Source organism: Athalia rosae, chromosome 4, assembly GCF_917208135.1.
Source record: "Athalia rosae chromosome 4, iyAthRosa1.1, whole genome shotgun sequence".
NCBI lineage: Eukaryota > Metazoa > Arthropoda > Insecta > Hymenoptera > Athaliidae > Athalia > Athalia rosae.
In genome coordinates this window covers 13,704,507-13,721,594 of record NC_064029.1, presented here as the reverse complement: position 1 = coordinate 13,721,594, position 17,088 = coordinate 13,704,507, and the positions used below count along the sequence as shown (strand labels likewise).

Here is a 17,088-nt window from a genome sequence, read left to right as displayed (position 1 = left end):
CTGCTAAGAATCAGATTGTTGGAACCATTTCTTGAATTTCAGATTTCTCAGTCTTTTTTCTAACTAGCTGCACCGCATTTCCCACGTTGCCTTCAAAAATTCCGAATCTATTCTCACACGTTTTCGGATCCGTGACTCGCTCGTGTATACCCTTCCCAATAGAATGAAATTAAGAAACGGAATTAAGAAAAAAACGAAAAAAAAATAGATAAAAAAGAAACTATGTGAATGTAATTACGTGAGTCGTATCTTACCACAATATATGTTTTTATTCAATTTTATTCTTGTGGATACCTACTAGGTTTTACACAGGTTTATTGATTCTTTTTTTTTTCTTTTTTTTTTTTATTATTTTATTCACTTACCAACTAAATTGTGTTCATGATTTCTTTTTTTTTTTGTATCGTTTTTTCATTTTCTTTTCTTTAAATACATAGTTTAATTAATAATACATCGTGTCTACGAGCTAACATTCATTCTAAAGCTACAATTTTTTTTTTTCTTCTTTATTTTATTATTCTCTTAATTACTAATTGTATACTTATGTGCTTAGTTGTCGACTGTGCTCAGTGCGGTCAAGGAGTCAACCAATTCAAATAACATGTACATGGAAATACTGATGATACTGATATCGTGTTACATATAAAAAGTAGTCTGAAGAATCGGTCAATTATATATTACATGTAATTAGGCTATCGTTGATGTTACAATAATTGAGACATAAATATATATTCATGTTTAGTTGTGAAATTTTCAACCCCCAATTATCTTTATTAATATCATTAATATCATTTATTCGTATCAATATTAACTGTCGTGCGGTCATAAATTTGGGTATAAATGAAAGGGGAAAAAATTAAAATGAATAAAAAAACAACATTAGCTTCGATCGATCTCTAACTATTATCAGCTGCAAATAGAATTAGTTGACTTCGTACCAGTCTCTTGATATAGTCTTAAACTTCAATGAATTGCCGATTGTATTGTGAATTACTAGCTTAATTTGCAGTCCGTATTTACATCCCAAGTTTTGCAGTCCAGTTATATTTTATAAAACGTAGTAGGAACTTTGGTTTCGCTGGGCAATGTTTTAATAGCAGTTTTCTCCATCTACAATAAACGGTGGGGGGCAATTTTGATCATTTTTTTCTCAATCGTCATTCATGTTTAAAGTGTTACTTATTACTTCCTCATTTTTTTCCCGATTCAACGATTACAACCGTCAGATTTTCATCGGATCTGCTTCCGAGTCATTCGATCGATACGGTTGCTTTATTAATCGCTTCGATTACAATTCGTTTTTTTCTTACAAATTTTTTCAACAATCAATTTTTTTTGCGCTTCAGCTTTATTTATTCACAATGAAAACTGCTAGAAAACATTCGCCCGTGGATCTATCTTCCTTAGAAATATGACACTCACGAATACAATTCACATTCTTGGTACTAATATGAATATTTCAATAATCTATTTTCTTTAATATAAATTATACATGTATATGCATGTATACATATGTGTATATATACTATATATATATATAATTTCTGTTTTTATTTTTTTTTTTTCACGAAGAAAATACACATGATTCCTACAATTCATTTTTCTTTCTTACTTTTTCTCATTTCATTTTTTCAATTTTTTTCTTCATAACAAAATTTAATAACCGGAATATCTCTGTACAAACGTTTCATCTTAATTTTTTCTTTTTTTTTTTCTCCTCTATTTTAATTAAATCTTTATTTTATTTTATTTCTTTTATTTTATCAAAAGGACAACATACGTGTTTCAGTTTTCACAATCAAAATTTTGAATTTTGAATTTTATCATACAATTATTATCATCATCATTACTATTAATTTTTTTCTTCCTGTTTTAGGAACAAACCTATACTTTGCTCTTTATTTTTTATCCTTCCTAAATTGAATATCTTAAATATGTTTTTTTTTTTTTCATTATGCTTCGACTTTTCCTTCTTTAGTTTTTTTTTCTTTTTTTTTTTTTATTTTTGAATTTCAACCATGTAAATTTTCTTTCCATGAGAGTGTTCTCTAGCTATTTTATAGCCGTATCTTTAAAATTACTCTTCATTATTCTATCATTACAATACATTTTTATTCATTAATTATTATTTTTTAGATTTTGTTTTCTATGTACAAGCTGCTACCTATTAGCATGTTACTCATTTTTAATTATTTTATGTTCAACTATATGTATATTCATATTTATTAGTAGCTCAACAGCATGTCGCGTGAATTAGCCCACAATCTCTAGATTAAGATAATACTTTTATACATAGTTATTACATGTTCATATATTTTCTTATGCATACTTATATATATATATATATTTTCGAAATTCATTTATATCCCCTACGTGTCAAAGAAAAAGGAAAAATAAAAAAATTGAATTCATGAAATCAAAGTAGATCCTATTTGTCGGAGGTTAAAAATGCACGTTTCGTGACGGATAAATTTTTCCGTATTATCACATTATACGGAAAATCTAGGTATAGTATGTACACATATTCTGTTATTACAGCGAACAAATTGCAGAAATAATATAGGAATGTTGCGACTGAATGAATAAGATGGTGACCAGAAAAAAGAAAGAAAAATCCTCCGACGTGAAGAATCCAGCAACTGTAGATTTACAATCGTATGTAATATAGCAACGAGATTAATGTAATTTAACACGTATACTTCATGTGTATGGCATATAGTGATGCGGACTAGCGTTACAGCAACGAAAAAAAAAAAGAGAAAAAAAATGACATGGTGAGATTATGTCGAAAATGAGGTTTAGTAACGATAACTACATTTAAAGTTAGATTATAATGACAATATAATTATTCGTCCAATTCGTCAACTGATTAATATGTTATACTTATAGGTAATAAGAGTATTTGAGACAACCTTATATTCGTTCTTATTATACTTTCAAAGACATTATTGCAATTCATTCACTATAATTGTATTGTTTTTTTTTTTTTTTTCATCTTATTTTATATCTCATTTTCTATTTCATTTCTTCTTTCTTCCTTTTTTGTTCAACTATGGGTATGCGTAGTTATCGATTAGTCTCCGCGACAGTCCTGTGAATTCATCTCGTTTCAATTAATAATCATCGATTCGAAAATGTTTTTTAGTTACATAAATTTCGTCCCCATTGAAACACTCGGTAAGATTACGAAAGTCAGTTTTTGCTCACATCGGTATGCGATATTACAGATATCTCGATTCGATGACCCAAGTTCGGGGAAATCACACTTCAATTGAACATTGTACATTAACACACTTCGTTTGATCACAATTTCTTTTTTTTTTTTTGTTTTTTTCTTTGAATATTTTATTTCCGATTTATCAAATCGTAGAAACGTACAACGTTTCATCGTTTCATTGTCGGATATATTGAAATCATCGACATTTTAAAGCAGTTATCAATAAATCACTACAGGTCATTGGATGAATACACTTGGTACTTTTGTCAAATTCACTTATTGAGGTTCAATAGTAACAGAAGGAAAAAATAATCATAAAACTACAATCACTATTGTTGCGTTTAACATATATGTAAGTGAGAATCGTTAAATTCCTGTTTTTGCAATACGATAAAACGTCTTTACACATCATGATTTTCTGATTGGTTTTATTTTGTTCCATCAGCGAGTAGTGTTAGATTTTTGCGACCGCGATTTATTTAGTCTTCACACCTATCAACAATCGACGTTTGCCTCGCGTTCACATTTTATTTATATTTATTGTAAGAAACTAACGTCAGTCGAGCCAAATCCACGTTGAATTTAGCGAAGCAATTGGTAATTAATTATTTAGCTTCGGATTTTATTCGATTGTCAAAAATCTTAGGCAACTCCCTTGGACATCATCCTCACTGTATTTTTCAGCGCTTGTCTCTTGTTGCAGAACCAAATCCGGATGACTTCCCTTTCGTAACCCAATTGCTGAGCCAGAACCGTTATGTCGGCTCCTGAAACACCGTAATGCGAAGCAAAACATTATTCGTCAGTGGTCGAAAATTTTTTTCGGTAAAATTCGACGGCAAGAACTTTTCTTTTCAAATCAAATTACCGGAGGGATGCGTGTTCCTCTCAAAATGTGCGTTGAGCAATTCCAGGGCCTGCGGAGTGAAGGAAGTTCTTCGTTTCCGCTTCTTGCTTGGTTCTACACCGATGAAATCCGTGAGATGGTTCGCCCCACTTTTGTACCTGTAATCATATGCACTGTTTTGAGTTAAAGTCTGGCGACTTTTTCACGTACGGTAGGTTACTGCCATTAATATTCTCGCATCGATACGTGAACCCGGAGCCAAGAGAAAAAAAGAGCGAAAAATTTAGCGGAATAATTCTTTTCGATTTCTTTCTCCGTTTCCGCGGGCGAGCGGGGGGGATTCGGTTGAAAGGTCGAATTAACTTTGTAAATTTTCCACCAAACCACGGAGCGATAAAAAGTACACCGTGAATTAGCATGGCGTCGAGATATTTCGACGAATTCACGAAAACAATATGCTAATGGAGAGAGCCGCACGGAGTCCAAAGGAGTTTCGAAGGGGTGGAAAGGGCGGTGGAGACAGAGGGCAGAATGTAAAGAGCAAAAGAGAGCGAGAATATCGCGACGAAGTGTAGCGGGGCAGGGGCGAGGAGAAAACGGGGTAGAACGAGCGGCGAGAAGGGAAGAGGAGGAGGAGGAGGTACATCAGGAACCTGATTTTAATTAGTCCACAGTTTAATTACTCGGCAGATAAATCGTGCACGTGCACCGCATAAACTAGCTGCTTTCATTTTTTCGTACGAGCCGAGACACGCTTGCACTTAGCTACGTTGCGGGACTTCGAGATGGCAACAGCCTCCTCTGTGCTACAGCCGCTAAGCGAAAGGAGAAATGAGAAAAAAATAAAAATCGAGGGAAAAATAAAAATTAGAAGAATCGTATAAAGGAAGGGGGTGCAGGGGTCCTTCGCCGGACTTTTGGTATCCGCGCTCCCTGCAGCTAACGTAGCGTCGCCGATGCAACCGCAAAATTCCTGAAAACGATTCACCGCGCGGTTATTATACCCACTCGCGTGTACGTCGCAATATCCGTACGAACTTTAGTTACGATTGTTAAACCGTCCGCGTCCGCGTCTTCTCCGATTAACTAAATTTTTTTTCAATCGTTAAATTATTTCCTCATTTTTATATCGAACCGATCATCGCCGTTCGCCGATTGAGATTCGTTATAGGCGCGCATGACTTACCGATCATCGAATGTAACCGGTAATATTACGGTGTACATAACGTACACGTTTACAAACACCACCCTAAAATGGCGCACTCCGATGCATTTCGTGAGAGCGCACGTACATAAACTTCTCGAGCGTGACGAACGATCCTACGGGAAACGCCGCGGGCTTAAGTTCTGTGGTATATAAAATCGGGACTTTAGTCATCCCGGATTCGCGATGCATGTGTTGCAGAAATACATGTGTGTGTATACCAGTGCGCCGCAAATCCGAACGGTTATATGGAATGTACGTACCTACATATATACATACGTATGTAATATGCGCGTGTATATATCTGTACGCATTACAACTGATGTGGTCGATTGAATTACCGTAACGATTTTACCCTCCCTCTAATTAACATTCCCAGATTTTATTAGACACGAATCTACAATTAATCAGCTCTAGATTCAATTAGCTAGTTGTCAATTATCACGCACGCGTTCACACCGCATGAGCCAAATATCTGTACCTATGGAATAACGTGCCATTTGGTTTTGTGGTTGCTCTCGGATTTTCCGCGTGTATTCGCTCCGCAAAATAGTTTGATAAGCGATGGAAGTCAACCAGCGAGGAATGCGATTTTCAGTTTCTTTCACACGTTAACACAGAATTTAACTCACCTCTCCTCGGCTTCCTTCATCCACCTTTCCAAGACGGGCTTTATTTTCTGAGCACTTTTCGGCGTGATGTCCAATTTTTCAAACCTGAGTATTAGGAAAACGTTATTTAAATCTTCCTTTTTTTCTCTGTAATAATATGCATGCTTTTCAAATATCACCAAACCAACTTCATTATTAATTTTTTTTTTTTTTTCAATTTTGTTTCTCATAGAAGGAAAATGTGAGGAACGATAATTATTAATTTGTTATCTCGTTGTCTGAACTGTATGACGCACACGGCTAAAGGAGCATTAATTTTACATGCATTATTTCAATCATCGTATAATTAATTTAATTTTTGTTTTTCAATCTTATTGATATATTTGGTATAATATAATAAGGACATTGACAAGGCTGCAGTCATGCAAGAAGTTTGGTGATGTTGCGTATGATGTTGCCAACGCAAACTGTTGAATGACATGAGAAAGCAAAAATGATTTTTTTTTTTTTAATTAGGAAAAGAATATCAAATAAAAAACAAAAAAAATTAATTAGACAGTTGCCCACAGAATTATCTGAAACAGTGCAGATAAGAATGCATTCAATTTCTTTTTTTTTTTTTGTTACGTGTTGGCGACACCATGCCCAAGCTTGCCAATGCCCTGGCTCGAAAAAAGTAGTTTAATCAATGATTGTTTCTCTGTTTAAGTGTTCGGTTTTTTCTGTTTTTTTTTTTCTTTTGATTGGTTCCTTTTCTGGTTTATCAATGCTCCTTTTTCAACGAAATTAGAAAATGTAGTAAATTCTATCTGCAGCTATACCCAAAAATATGTTTAATTTTTCATTTTCAAATTAGGTCAAGAACGAAAAATTTTGAGCGTATAAAGAGAGCGAATTGAAAAAAATTGATGTACAGTACAGTAGACCAGAAAAAAAAATTTATGAAAAAAAAAAAGATTTAAAATGAGTAAAGAAAACGTTGAACTTGTCTAAGCGTACGATATCACAGTAGGAAGGTAATATTCAATGAAAAGACAGGAAGATCTTGGGGTAAGGAGAAGCACAGATTGCATTTTTATCACGTGGCAGCATCGCAGTTTTTTTTTTTTCAACATTTTTCTCTCCTCATTGTGTCTTTTTTTTTTTTTTGTATCCTCAACATGAAAATCGTATTACATCCAGAGATTCTGACGAGTGATATTTGTATCTTTTTTTTTTCCAACGAATCGAAAAGATTTGACGCATCCAAACTGACGACAAATGAGAGATGTATGTGGGTGTAAAATTATTGAAAAATAGGTGAGAAAAATATGTCAATAGAAAACACTGTGTTCGTAACATACTCGAAGACTCGATCGTTTCAACGGTGTTCTCACCAGATTTTAGTATAATTGATTTTTTCCATTAATGTATGCGTACGAAATGATTGCGAATTTATAATTGCTTTCAATTAAAATCCCGGTTAAAAAATACTGCGCGTGTATAATATCATAATTATTATTTATAAGCGGTAATAAAAAAACCAAAGCGGTATTATACATACATGTGTATGAATGTTTACATGTATCGTACATCGCGGAGTAGGTATATAATCGATCATTCTGATTGGATATAACTGCAGGAAGGGATTTTTAGTATTTAAGAATTTTAATTTGTTTTTTTTTTTTTTTTTTTTTAAGTTAAATAAGTAGCATGTGGATTTAACGTACATAACTTGCTGCTGAGAGGTAATCTGCGAGGCAGCGTACATCTGGGTAGCCAGGGCACTGGGGAACAATCACCAATGCTTACGTTAGTTAAAAGAAATCTTTTGGTTTTTTTTTTTTTTTTTTCTTATTTCTTCTAGGTTTTTTTTTTCTCTTCTGTACATGAATATGTAATACATTCATCGCTAATCCGATATAAAATCTATGAAATCATCACGCCCAGCTACAAGAATATAGAGATTTTTTTTTCGTCTTAAAAGTCATCCTAGAATTATTCTGCGGACGAGACTTAAATTATTCATTTATAAATGGAAGAAAATGAGGGGGGAGGAAAAAAAAACTATAAGTGCACTTCTTGGTCAAATACTGGGATTTTTTTTTTTTGTTCGTTATCAATTCTTATCCTTGGAAATGTTTGATTAATTTCGCGAGTAATTGCGGGAAGATGGATGAAAAAAAAATTCTTGACTTTTTTTTTTACTCTCGTCGCGATCATTTAAAATGCCATATCCAGTGACCTGGCACATTATAAAATATGTATTATCGATTTGCATAAGGCATATACAATATGTATATTCGCGGCTGATCGAATTAATCAATTTGTCAATTCAGATTCCGCGAAGGTTTTTTTTTTTTTTTTTCGTTTCAATTTTTTATGTATAGATGCATTTTTTTTTTTTGCTTCATTTCGTGTCCGTCTTCTTTTGACTTACCTACAAATTGCGCTCTGGCTGTACGCGGGTCCTTCGGTAATGCTGAGAGCTTGTCCTACTTGCGTTTGCGTTAAGCCCAACGAAAGTCTTCTCAGTTTAAAGGCCTTCGCGAACTCTTTGATCTCGTCCAAATTAATACCATCCACCACGTTATTTGTAGCTTCGTTGATTGTTGGCTGATCTGTAAATTATCAAAAGAAAATATGTACATATTCCTTTTATTTTTTAGATTTTTTTAAAAACATGACGCGATATTCGTTATTCAATTTATGGAATACAACGGAAAATTCCTTATAATTATATTCTCGAACGGCTCACAGTCAAATGAATTATACAATTTCGGTCCCTCCCATCCCTTTTTTTTTTTTTTTTTTTTCCCCTCTCCTTCCTTCTCGTGACAACTCGCGACGAACGAAACAATGTCCCCCCCCCCCCCCCCGTTTTTTTTTTCTCCTCCTCTTATTTTTTATTCACGTTGGTCACCCCGGCAAAATGGGACGCGTGATGGGGCCAACCCTCTACCGTAAGAAGTGGCATAGCGGCGTCGGTATACAGATATATATATATATATTATATACGCGTATATAATATATAATGATATTCGCTGATCTCGTTAAAAGATCCAGTATCGCCTCGATTTCCCTCGTAAATCTGTTCGATCGCGTGTTCGCGCGTATAGAACGCGTACGGGTCGATTGGAAATGTCCACATGAGGGGACAAGCCTAACCAGTTTTGTGTCCGCGCGTGGTTCTCGTTCGTTTCCGCGTAATAAACAGAAAATCCGGAGCACGCTACGTTTGATAAGTAGCAGTTAATTAATTGCTCTTATATCCATAATGTCGCCGGATTAGAACTCAACGAAAGATATATATCTGTATTATTCATTATTACGCAACAATCCATGCATGTACGCGCGTTCCATTCCCCACATTAACGACCACACCCCGCGCGGCTAGAGTTTCTCAAAAAAATATATCGAAATCAATGGAGATAACAGCGACGATCGTGGTTTCTCGAAATAATGCAAATCCGTTTCAAAGTAATAACAAACGAGCGCGAAAAAAAAAATAATCAAAAGATCCGAGACAGCGATATACCTGTGATTCGAGTTCTCCGTTACTCGGGGTATCTTTTTTTTTTTCTTTTTTCTCCTTCATTGATTTCATTTCGAGAGTAACAAATGAAATCCTTACCGATGATTATGAATTATGTAGCAGTAATCGCTTTGGGCATGGAATAATGAGTTTGCGTACGGAACGATCGTTAAGAACTGGTTTTTTCATACCACCCGAACGAACGGGATAAAAAAAAAAAGGTGAGGAGTAAAAAGAAGAAGAACGGAGGCATCGAGGCGACCGCTTCGTGAGATGCTCACTCACCCAGCTGATCTACGATCTATTTCGTCGTCACGCTATCTCGTTTTTACCCGCATATTTTGAACGGGCGTCGTAATACTACTCACTTGGCGAGTCGCTCAATAGGTCATCTTCTTCGTCTCGAGGGCTGTGCAAGCTACTCGGTGACGCCTTGACTCCGCCGCCGCCGCCGCTTGGTCCGTGCGTGGTTGTGATCGTGATCTCACCGTTACTCGCAGCCAGTCGATTTAAGGCCGACGCCGCGGAGCCGACCGATCCGTTCAACGGCGATGATTGCTCCGGTCTTTCTCTATGGCGATCTTCCTGAGTCTGGGCAACGAATAAAATAACATTTCACAAAAATTACATCCGATATCATCGAATCGATGACACGCGTCGCGTGTCGAGGACGAGTAACCGACGATTTTACAGATCGGTTTAGTAGAAATTCGTCATAGATACCGGGTAAGGTCTTGTGCTGGATCGAATCGAATGTGAACTGTGCCGATGTCTGTGCGGCTGAGGCGAGGTGGTCAGTAGAGGTTGTTGAGAGGCTTGAGCGGCTTGAACGGCCTGAGCAGCCTGAGCTACTTGGGCCGCTTGGGCGGCTTGGGCGGCCTGTGCGACCTGAGCGGCCTGGGCCGCCTGAAGAATTTGTTGGGGTTGCATGGCGTTCAGGAGTTGTTGACTCGCCGAACTATTACCGAGAAGATGAGGGAGCGCCGCCGGATTGATACCGAGACCGGAAGCGAGACTGGGGCTCGTCGGAACTGAAAGTTGTCAAAAGATAAGAGCCGTGGTCCCCCAACCCCCCCCCCCCTCGACAAGAAAACACCGCTCGGTGAAAATTTCCACCCCTTTTCCACCCCACCCCCACCCCGCTACTCACCGTTGCTCGACGGAGTGTTCATTATGTTCTGGGGTTGGGCTATCGATTGTAGATTGGCCAACGTCGTCGAAACGACCTGCCCGTTACTCAATGCTAGATTCACCATCTGGTTGTTCGTCACGTGACTCACCGGTATGGTTAGTATCGTCTGGGTAGCGATTCCTGCGGGATTATCGTTAAGGAATACGGTTAATCTTTCCGTCGAGATTTTCGTCGATGTTACGGATAATCCGATGAAATTATTTTCAATTTATTCCCTTATCCGGTATAGCCGCACAAGGTTTAATGAACGTCACGAGGGGCACTACTGGCCCGTTCTACAAGTTGTGGAAACTCCTCATAGAGAGAACGCGCTAGCCGGTCGAACCACCGGCAAAGCTTCTAACCTCAGGACCAGGGAAGTTAGGGAACTATTATCACCATCTCAATAGCGGGAAGTAGGTACCGTGTACCGGCTCTGGACTCCTAATCATACTTAGAATAGTTCTCCGGATCACCCCGGGCATCGCTAATCAGATTACTTGGTGCACGCGCTTAATATGATTACCGATCATGAGTATACACGAGTATATTACTTAATACGTATATTAACGTTGCTAAGCAAGTCCCTTATTCGGATGCGCTATCCTGTTCAGTTACCTACAATATAATTCACACTTCCGCTCTCGACGTTCTCTGCGAGGATCGTCGATTCGAGGCTCCGTGTCTGTGCAATCATTCGACGTTCGAATCGCCGGAATTAAAAGTGATCTCGTCTACGGGTCGAAGGTGTTCTTGCTACCGAACGACAAAGAGCGTCGCTCGGTTTCCCACCGATCCGAATAAAGTCCGAAACACTTAGGTGCGAGTAGCAATTTCGAAGGCACGGAGAGAATCGCGGTCCGGCCAGGACGTTGAACAACGTAGAAGGAACGAGGTTTAGTAGTAGCTGCAATCGATAGAATAGTGGCCGAATCCGCGGGCTGTGACGTCCAGCAGGAGGAGTGGGTACTTCGGTTTGGGTCTCGAAAGGACGAGAGAGACAGAGGTGCCCCAGGAAACCCCATCCGCTAGGGCACGGAGGGGGTGGCAAGCGAGACGTTAATTATACATTGAAATTAGTTGCAGAGTTTGCCCTCTGCCTGGTCGAACGCGGGTAGGTATACGTCCAGAACCGGGGAACGGGAGGGGGAGGGGGTGAAGGGAGGAGGGAGGAGGGAGGAAAAGGAGGAAGAGAGACAAGAGGCGACCTACGTAGGTACGTAGGAAGGCTAGCTGACCGCTGGTCTCACCTAACCGAACGAACTGCCTGTCTGCCTCGGATACCCGCCATTAGTGGTGGTAGCGCAGACTCGCTCATGTAATATTTCGATACGCTAGTGGCAACGCAAATTCGAAGATACTTGAAATTCTTATTCCTGCACATCTCCCGGCTATCGGAGAGTCGCTCGATTATTAATCTTCGACCCCGTCGTATTCTAAGGTCTTTTTTTCAAAGGGTACCGCGGATCTTTCTTCCGGACTCACCTTGGGAGGTCGGTATCAGCAGCTGCGCCCCTTGAATACCTTGCACGAGTTGTCCGGATGTCAGAATGAATTGAGGCATCGCAACTGGTTGCGGTTGCGACAAAAGTTGGGGCAACGTTGCCACCGGTGTTGAGCTCGGTGGTAAAAGGTGGGAAGTCGTCGCTGTGTTCGACGACGTTGGTATCGTACCGCCTGAAAAAAACAATTCCCCTTTTACGATTCGAGTTGATAAGACTGTCCAATTTTTTCCGAGCGCTGCAAAGTTCGCTGACAAAAACCCCCAAAGTTATTCGTCATCGTGAGTCGTACCTAGTGAGAACTCACCCGAAGAACTAACGGTAAGATTGAGCGGGGCGTTGATTAGTTGATTATTGGTAAGACCGGCGGTCATTCCCTGAAGTCCTGCCGCCAGCGAGGCTACTTGAGGAAGATTCTGAAGATTCGCCAAATTTTGAAGATTCTGTAACGTCACCATTCCCGCCACTGTGCATCCGAAGAGAACGAAAAATTAATTTCATCAGTTTTTCAAAGTTTATTATCAATAGAATAAAAAACAAAATAGCGAATCCCGATCACGTACTCGTTCCATTCAGATGAGCCTGCGCCTGGGCAGCGGCTTTGGCATGGTCCACGCTATCGGGGGGTGTGTTCGGTTCCCTTTGGGTAGGGCTTCTCAGCCCCCCCATGAGGAGTTGATGTTCGTGAAGGGCTCCTCCGGAACCCGGTTCGGGACTTCCGGTGCTGCTTCTGTCGCTGTCCTGAAACAAGGAGTGGAAAAAATAAAGTCGTTTCGTTGGCGCGGTTGTCACCGAGCGGAGGAGGCAATGTCAAGCGGAACTGCAGTATATAACCGCGCTCGTTGCGTGATTAGAAAATGTTAACTCCAGTTTGTCCGCCGTTAGTGTTGAACAGCCGATCGAGTTAACCTCGTGGGAAAATCCACGTGAAAGTAAACTAACCGCTGTATACCCCAGCCGGGTTCTAAGGTTACGGAATTGAATGGAATTAAACGGATTGACTACGAAGCGTTGGAATGTCGCCCAGCCTGCTGCATTTGTGCGTCTCCCCGCAGCGGTCCACACGTATGTTCACGTACTATAACGTCACGTACAACGTGCATTCCCGTTTCTGTTTAGCACGGGAGTTGCGTTACGACGGGCGCGTAACGTGGCGTTATTTCGCGGCGAACGGTGGTGCATTATAACCGAGAGAAAATAGTTGGGAAATATAGAAATGGCAAATACTGTGTAATACCGATTTCAATAAAAGGTTACTTCGCTCTGTACGATGTAGATACATCAAGTATAGTTTCTCTCAGGTTTTAAGTATCGCTGATTTCAGCGTCAACGTCGCAGACGTTGATTCGTTAATTTTTCATCAAAAAATCGGCAGTAAAAAAGAAGAGAAAAAATAAATCAAACAAACTGCGCATTTAATTATCTCGAGAGACAAATCGAGCAATTAGCCAACGACACGTATTCGAATACACGGTCTTCTTCGAAAACACGCGTTCGTTTCATTACGTGCACTCTGAGCCTGTTCAATTTTACCCGATGGAAAATTTTCAACCCATGTAAATACATAAATGGAAAATTAGCTTTAATTTTTGGTGAAATATTCGATTGCCCATATCGCGCTTCATTAACGTGATGTGTACGAACGTATCGCACTCTATATATATATATATATACGTATACATTTCACTTTTTACCGCATCGCTCACAGTTGAAAATTAACTCGAAAAACAATCATTACGTATTTACCAACATCATCCCCGCGACGCGAAAATTATCATATGCATAGCCTCTGCCCAGCACGATACACCTCCGCGGATAAATTACACCGTAGTCGCTCGATATATTTTATCGCCCCTTTTTATTAAGTTTCTTTTTCTTTTCTTTTTTTTTTCTTCGTTTTTTAAATCATCGAAGAAAAAATTCAGATATCGATTCGTGCGCGAGGAGTCGTGCGTATATACGTGTATATATATATATACGTTACACCGAAGCCCACATGTAAGAGCGACTAACAATAAGTCAAGCGGCGATCCATGAGATCGTGTGTAACGTTGTCGCGGCGATGTATGTATTAATTTGTCTCGATTCAACGCCGAGAGCTGATGGCCGCCGCGCGGCATTCCTTTATAGAAGCATATGGCATGGCTACTAAATTATCAATCGGCTCTGGTCAATGCTGGTAAATTATAGTCTCTCGAAGTGCCCGGTCACGACAAACAAACCATTGAAACGAGTTCATTACCTACTGTAATAATGTTAGCGGTACGTAGGACTTTGAGACGTGTTGAAGGTATATTATACATACAACGCTATAAATATACGTGTATCTGCTCGTAGCCTTATACATATACATATATATATATATACAGATATATATGTATAAAATCGGACGACGTATGCGATCGGGTGGAAAACGTTCGAGTAATTGATATTATAGGCGCACGGTGGGTACGCAGCTCTCTGTGTTCCAAAAGATCACCCGTTAAAATTTACCAGCTGATAACTCCGTCACATTTACATCATTTCACAGGAATCAATTAACGTCTCCGTCTAATGTACACGTAGACGTGGAGAATTTATACCCCGATAGCGCGCTCGCCGTTGCACGTATGGATGATGTACCATCGTACGCGTATGATGTATAGCGCGATATGTACGAGACACTTTGTACGGTATTATAATACGTATAGATGGATTCTTAGAAAACAATCTAAATTATAATAAATCGATGGACCGAGTATAACGGTGGTAGGGGGTGTGGAGGGGAGGGGAGGGGAGGTTTACGATACCTCGCTACCTATACATATACATAAAAGCATCTACATATATCCGTTACCAACGTGCGGCTTATTTGCATAATGGCATGGAAATATGCTGGAACGTGTATATCGACCGTACTGTAAGATCCATCAGATTAAGTATATATCGAAGATTTCAAAATTGCAAAAGGGATAATATTTGAAAAAAAGAATAACGAGGGCTCCTCCTTATTCCGCATCGCTGTAAATTAAACCTTAAACGATTTACATCGATAGCCGTTCGGAAGTCCGGATTTATTATAGAGAAGAGAAAGAGACGAAAGTATAAATAAATTTTCATAAATGTGGCAATTAGAATCTTCGTACGAACGTCGATTCGGTGTACCGCCGAAGGGGTAGATATACACGAACGCGTGCATATATGTGTACGACGATGCGCAAAGGTTTGCAAATAATTCTTTTAATTGAAGCAGCGAGCTTCGCATAACACAGCGGTATAGGCCTTGATCAATGCGAGGGTTGGGTCGTTGGCGGTTCGCCGGATGTACGAGGTGTACGGGGTGGTCGGCGGGGAGTGGGTGTTACGCAAAACCGTAAGCCTCCACTTGTTTTTTGTTTTTTATTTATTATATTTTTTCAAATTTTTTCAAATTTTTTCTTTTTATTTCCCACTCTTCCACCCCCCCCCCCCCCCCCCCCCCCCCCCCCCCCCCCCCCCGACTACCGGCAACCACTCTACGCTCGACTGCTACGGGCAGTAACAAAAACGAATGCCCCTTTTCAGCATACGTTAATCTCGTTCATATTGCATAAAAAATATATAAAACCCGTCGAAAGTCAACGAATGACAATCGCCCCGTTTTGCGTTAGCTGGTGTACGCGTACACGATAATCATGATAATAATGGAAAAAAACAAAGTGGTTATTCGCAAATTTTAAGCGTAAATTCGTAAACGTTCTACCCGGTGGTGGTACGTTACAGCTGCATATTGAACAGGTAGGTAGGTAAAAAAGCTCGCTAGCGGAGAACGCGCTCCCTCCGTCATATGGAGATCATCGAAGAGCACGGAGCTCCGACTCCGCTACGCGTTGATTTTAATAAAGTTGATTCGGCAAGGGGGCAAAGGCGAGGGAGGCTTCGAGTTGGTCGAACGAACCAGTTCGATATACATATTCGGCTTGGAAATACACGTGGAAATATTTTTGCCAGCCGGAAAAATGTATATTTATGACCTGCAGTAGCTGCCGTCACTATAATACCGTGATATAAAGAGACGTAAAAATTAATCATAATCAGGCTGATTGGATCGTAAAAGCTGTTTGTTCTCTTCTCGCGAGCAGAAATCCGACTTTTTACCCTTTCTCCTCTTCCTTCCTTCCTTTCTTTTTCGACGGGGCTGAACCCGCGGCGCTCCGGAGAGACCGAAAATATCGGAGAATCAATTTCACTCGATGGATATATATATACAACTCTCTCTCTCTCTCTCTCTCTCGTTGTAAATGAATTATTAATCGCTAGACATAATTATTTCAAAGTGCGGTATATACACGGAATATCTCCGATCTTCCAATTTGGCGACAACCCATCATCCCGTCCTAATCATTAACATAAACCGATCCTCCAATTAATCCTTTTCTCCGGAGTTTTTACCCATCTTTATTTCTCATTTTTTATCCTTCGTCCGTCTTCAATTGCCAAGTCGCACATTAAAATACAATAAATATACAACAAAGCGTAAAGTTCACCCCGATCCTATCTACATAGCGGATAGTGTATTCCGTAAACCCCACCCTCTCCGTGGGGTCGGGGTTGCAATTTTTTTTTTTTAAATTACTCGCGAAATTTCGTACAATCTATATTTGCGAGGATCGAAAAAAAAACGAATACCCTAACGCAGATAACTGGAACGTAATGAAAAAGAAAAACCAAAAATACAGAAATAAGAAAAATAAAACAACTACATACATGCGAAATAAAATGAATCAGGTAAGTCGTTTATTCCACGACTTGGTGCATACGCGATAGTGATTGGCCGTACGGGCTACGTTAGCCCGTGTGTATTATATCGTACGCGAGCGTGACCCACATATAAAAAGAAATAAAAAAAAAAAAAGAGAGAAAAACTTACAAAAAACGAAGAGAAAACGCAAGAGGGGGTTAGGTATGTGATGTTTAAACTAGAATGCGTAGAGAGAGGGAGAGAGAGAGAGAGAGAGAAAGAGTGCAACACCGGTGCCTGAAGGTATAGGGATATAGCTGGTT

The 17,088-nt window shown here is 39.4% G+C and overlaps 1 protein-coding gene across 10 annotated transcripts in view; it reads right to left on the bottom strand.

The window, feature by feature from the left end:
- Positions 1-250: 250 nt before the first annotated feature.
- LOC105693636 (POU domain, class 6, transcription factor 2) overlaps positions 251-17,088 on the bottom strand; it is a 98,307-nt gene continuing 81,469 nt past the window's right edge. For 5 of the 10 annotated variants that reach the window (XM_048654767.1, XM_048654773.1, XM_048654768.1 and 2 more), the window contains 11 exons: positions 12,630-12,807; positions 12,359-12,532; positions 12,050-12,241; positions 10,544-10,705; positions 10,117-10,424; positions 9,762-9,984; positions 8,299-8,479; positions 7,589-7,645; positions 5,901-5,984; positions 4,086-4,237; positions 251-3,984 (listed from right to left, as the gene is read on the bottom strand). In XM_048654767.1, the coding sequence (XP_048510724.1) occupies positions 3,860-3,984; positions 4,086-4,237; positions 5,901-5,984; positions 7,589-7,645; positions 8,299-8,479; positions 9,762-9,984; positions 10,117-10,424; positions 10,544-10,705; positions 12,050-12,241; positions 12,359-12,532; positions 12,630-12,807 (1,836 nt within the window). In that variant the 3' untranslated portion in view covers positions 251-3,859. The remainder of the gene's footprint in view (positions 3,985-4,085; positions 4,238-5,900; positions 5,985-7,588; positions 7,646-8,298; positions 8,480-9,761; positions 9,985-10,116; positions 10,425-10,543; positions 10,706-12,049; positions 12,242-12,358; positions 12,533-12,629; positions 12,808-17,088) is intronic. The other 5 variants (XM_048654770.1, XM_048654774.1, XM_048654769.1 and 2 more) reach the window with 4 other exon arrangements.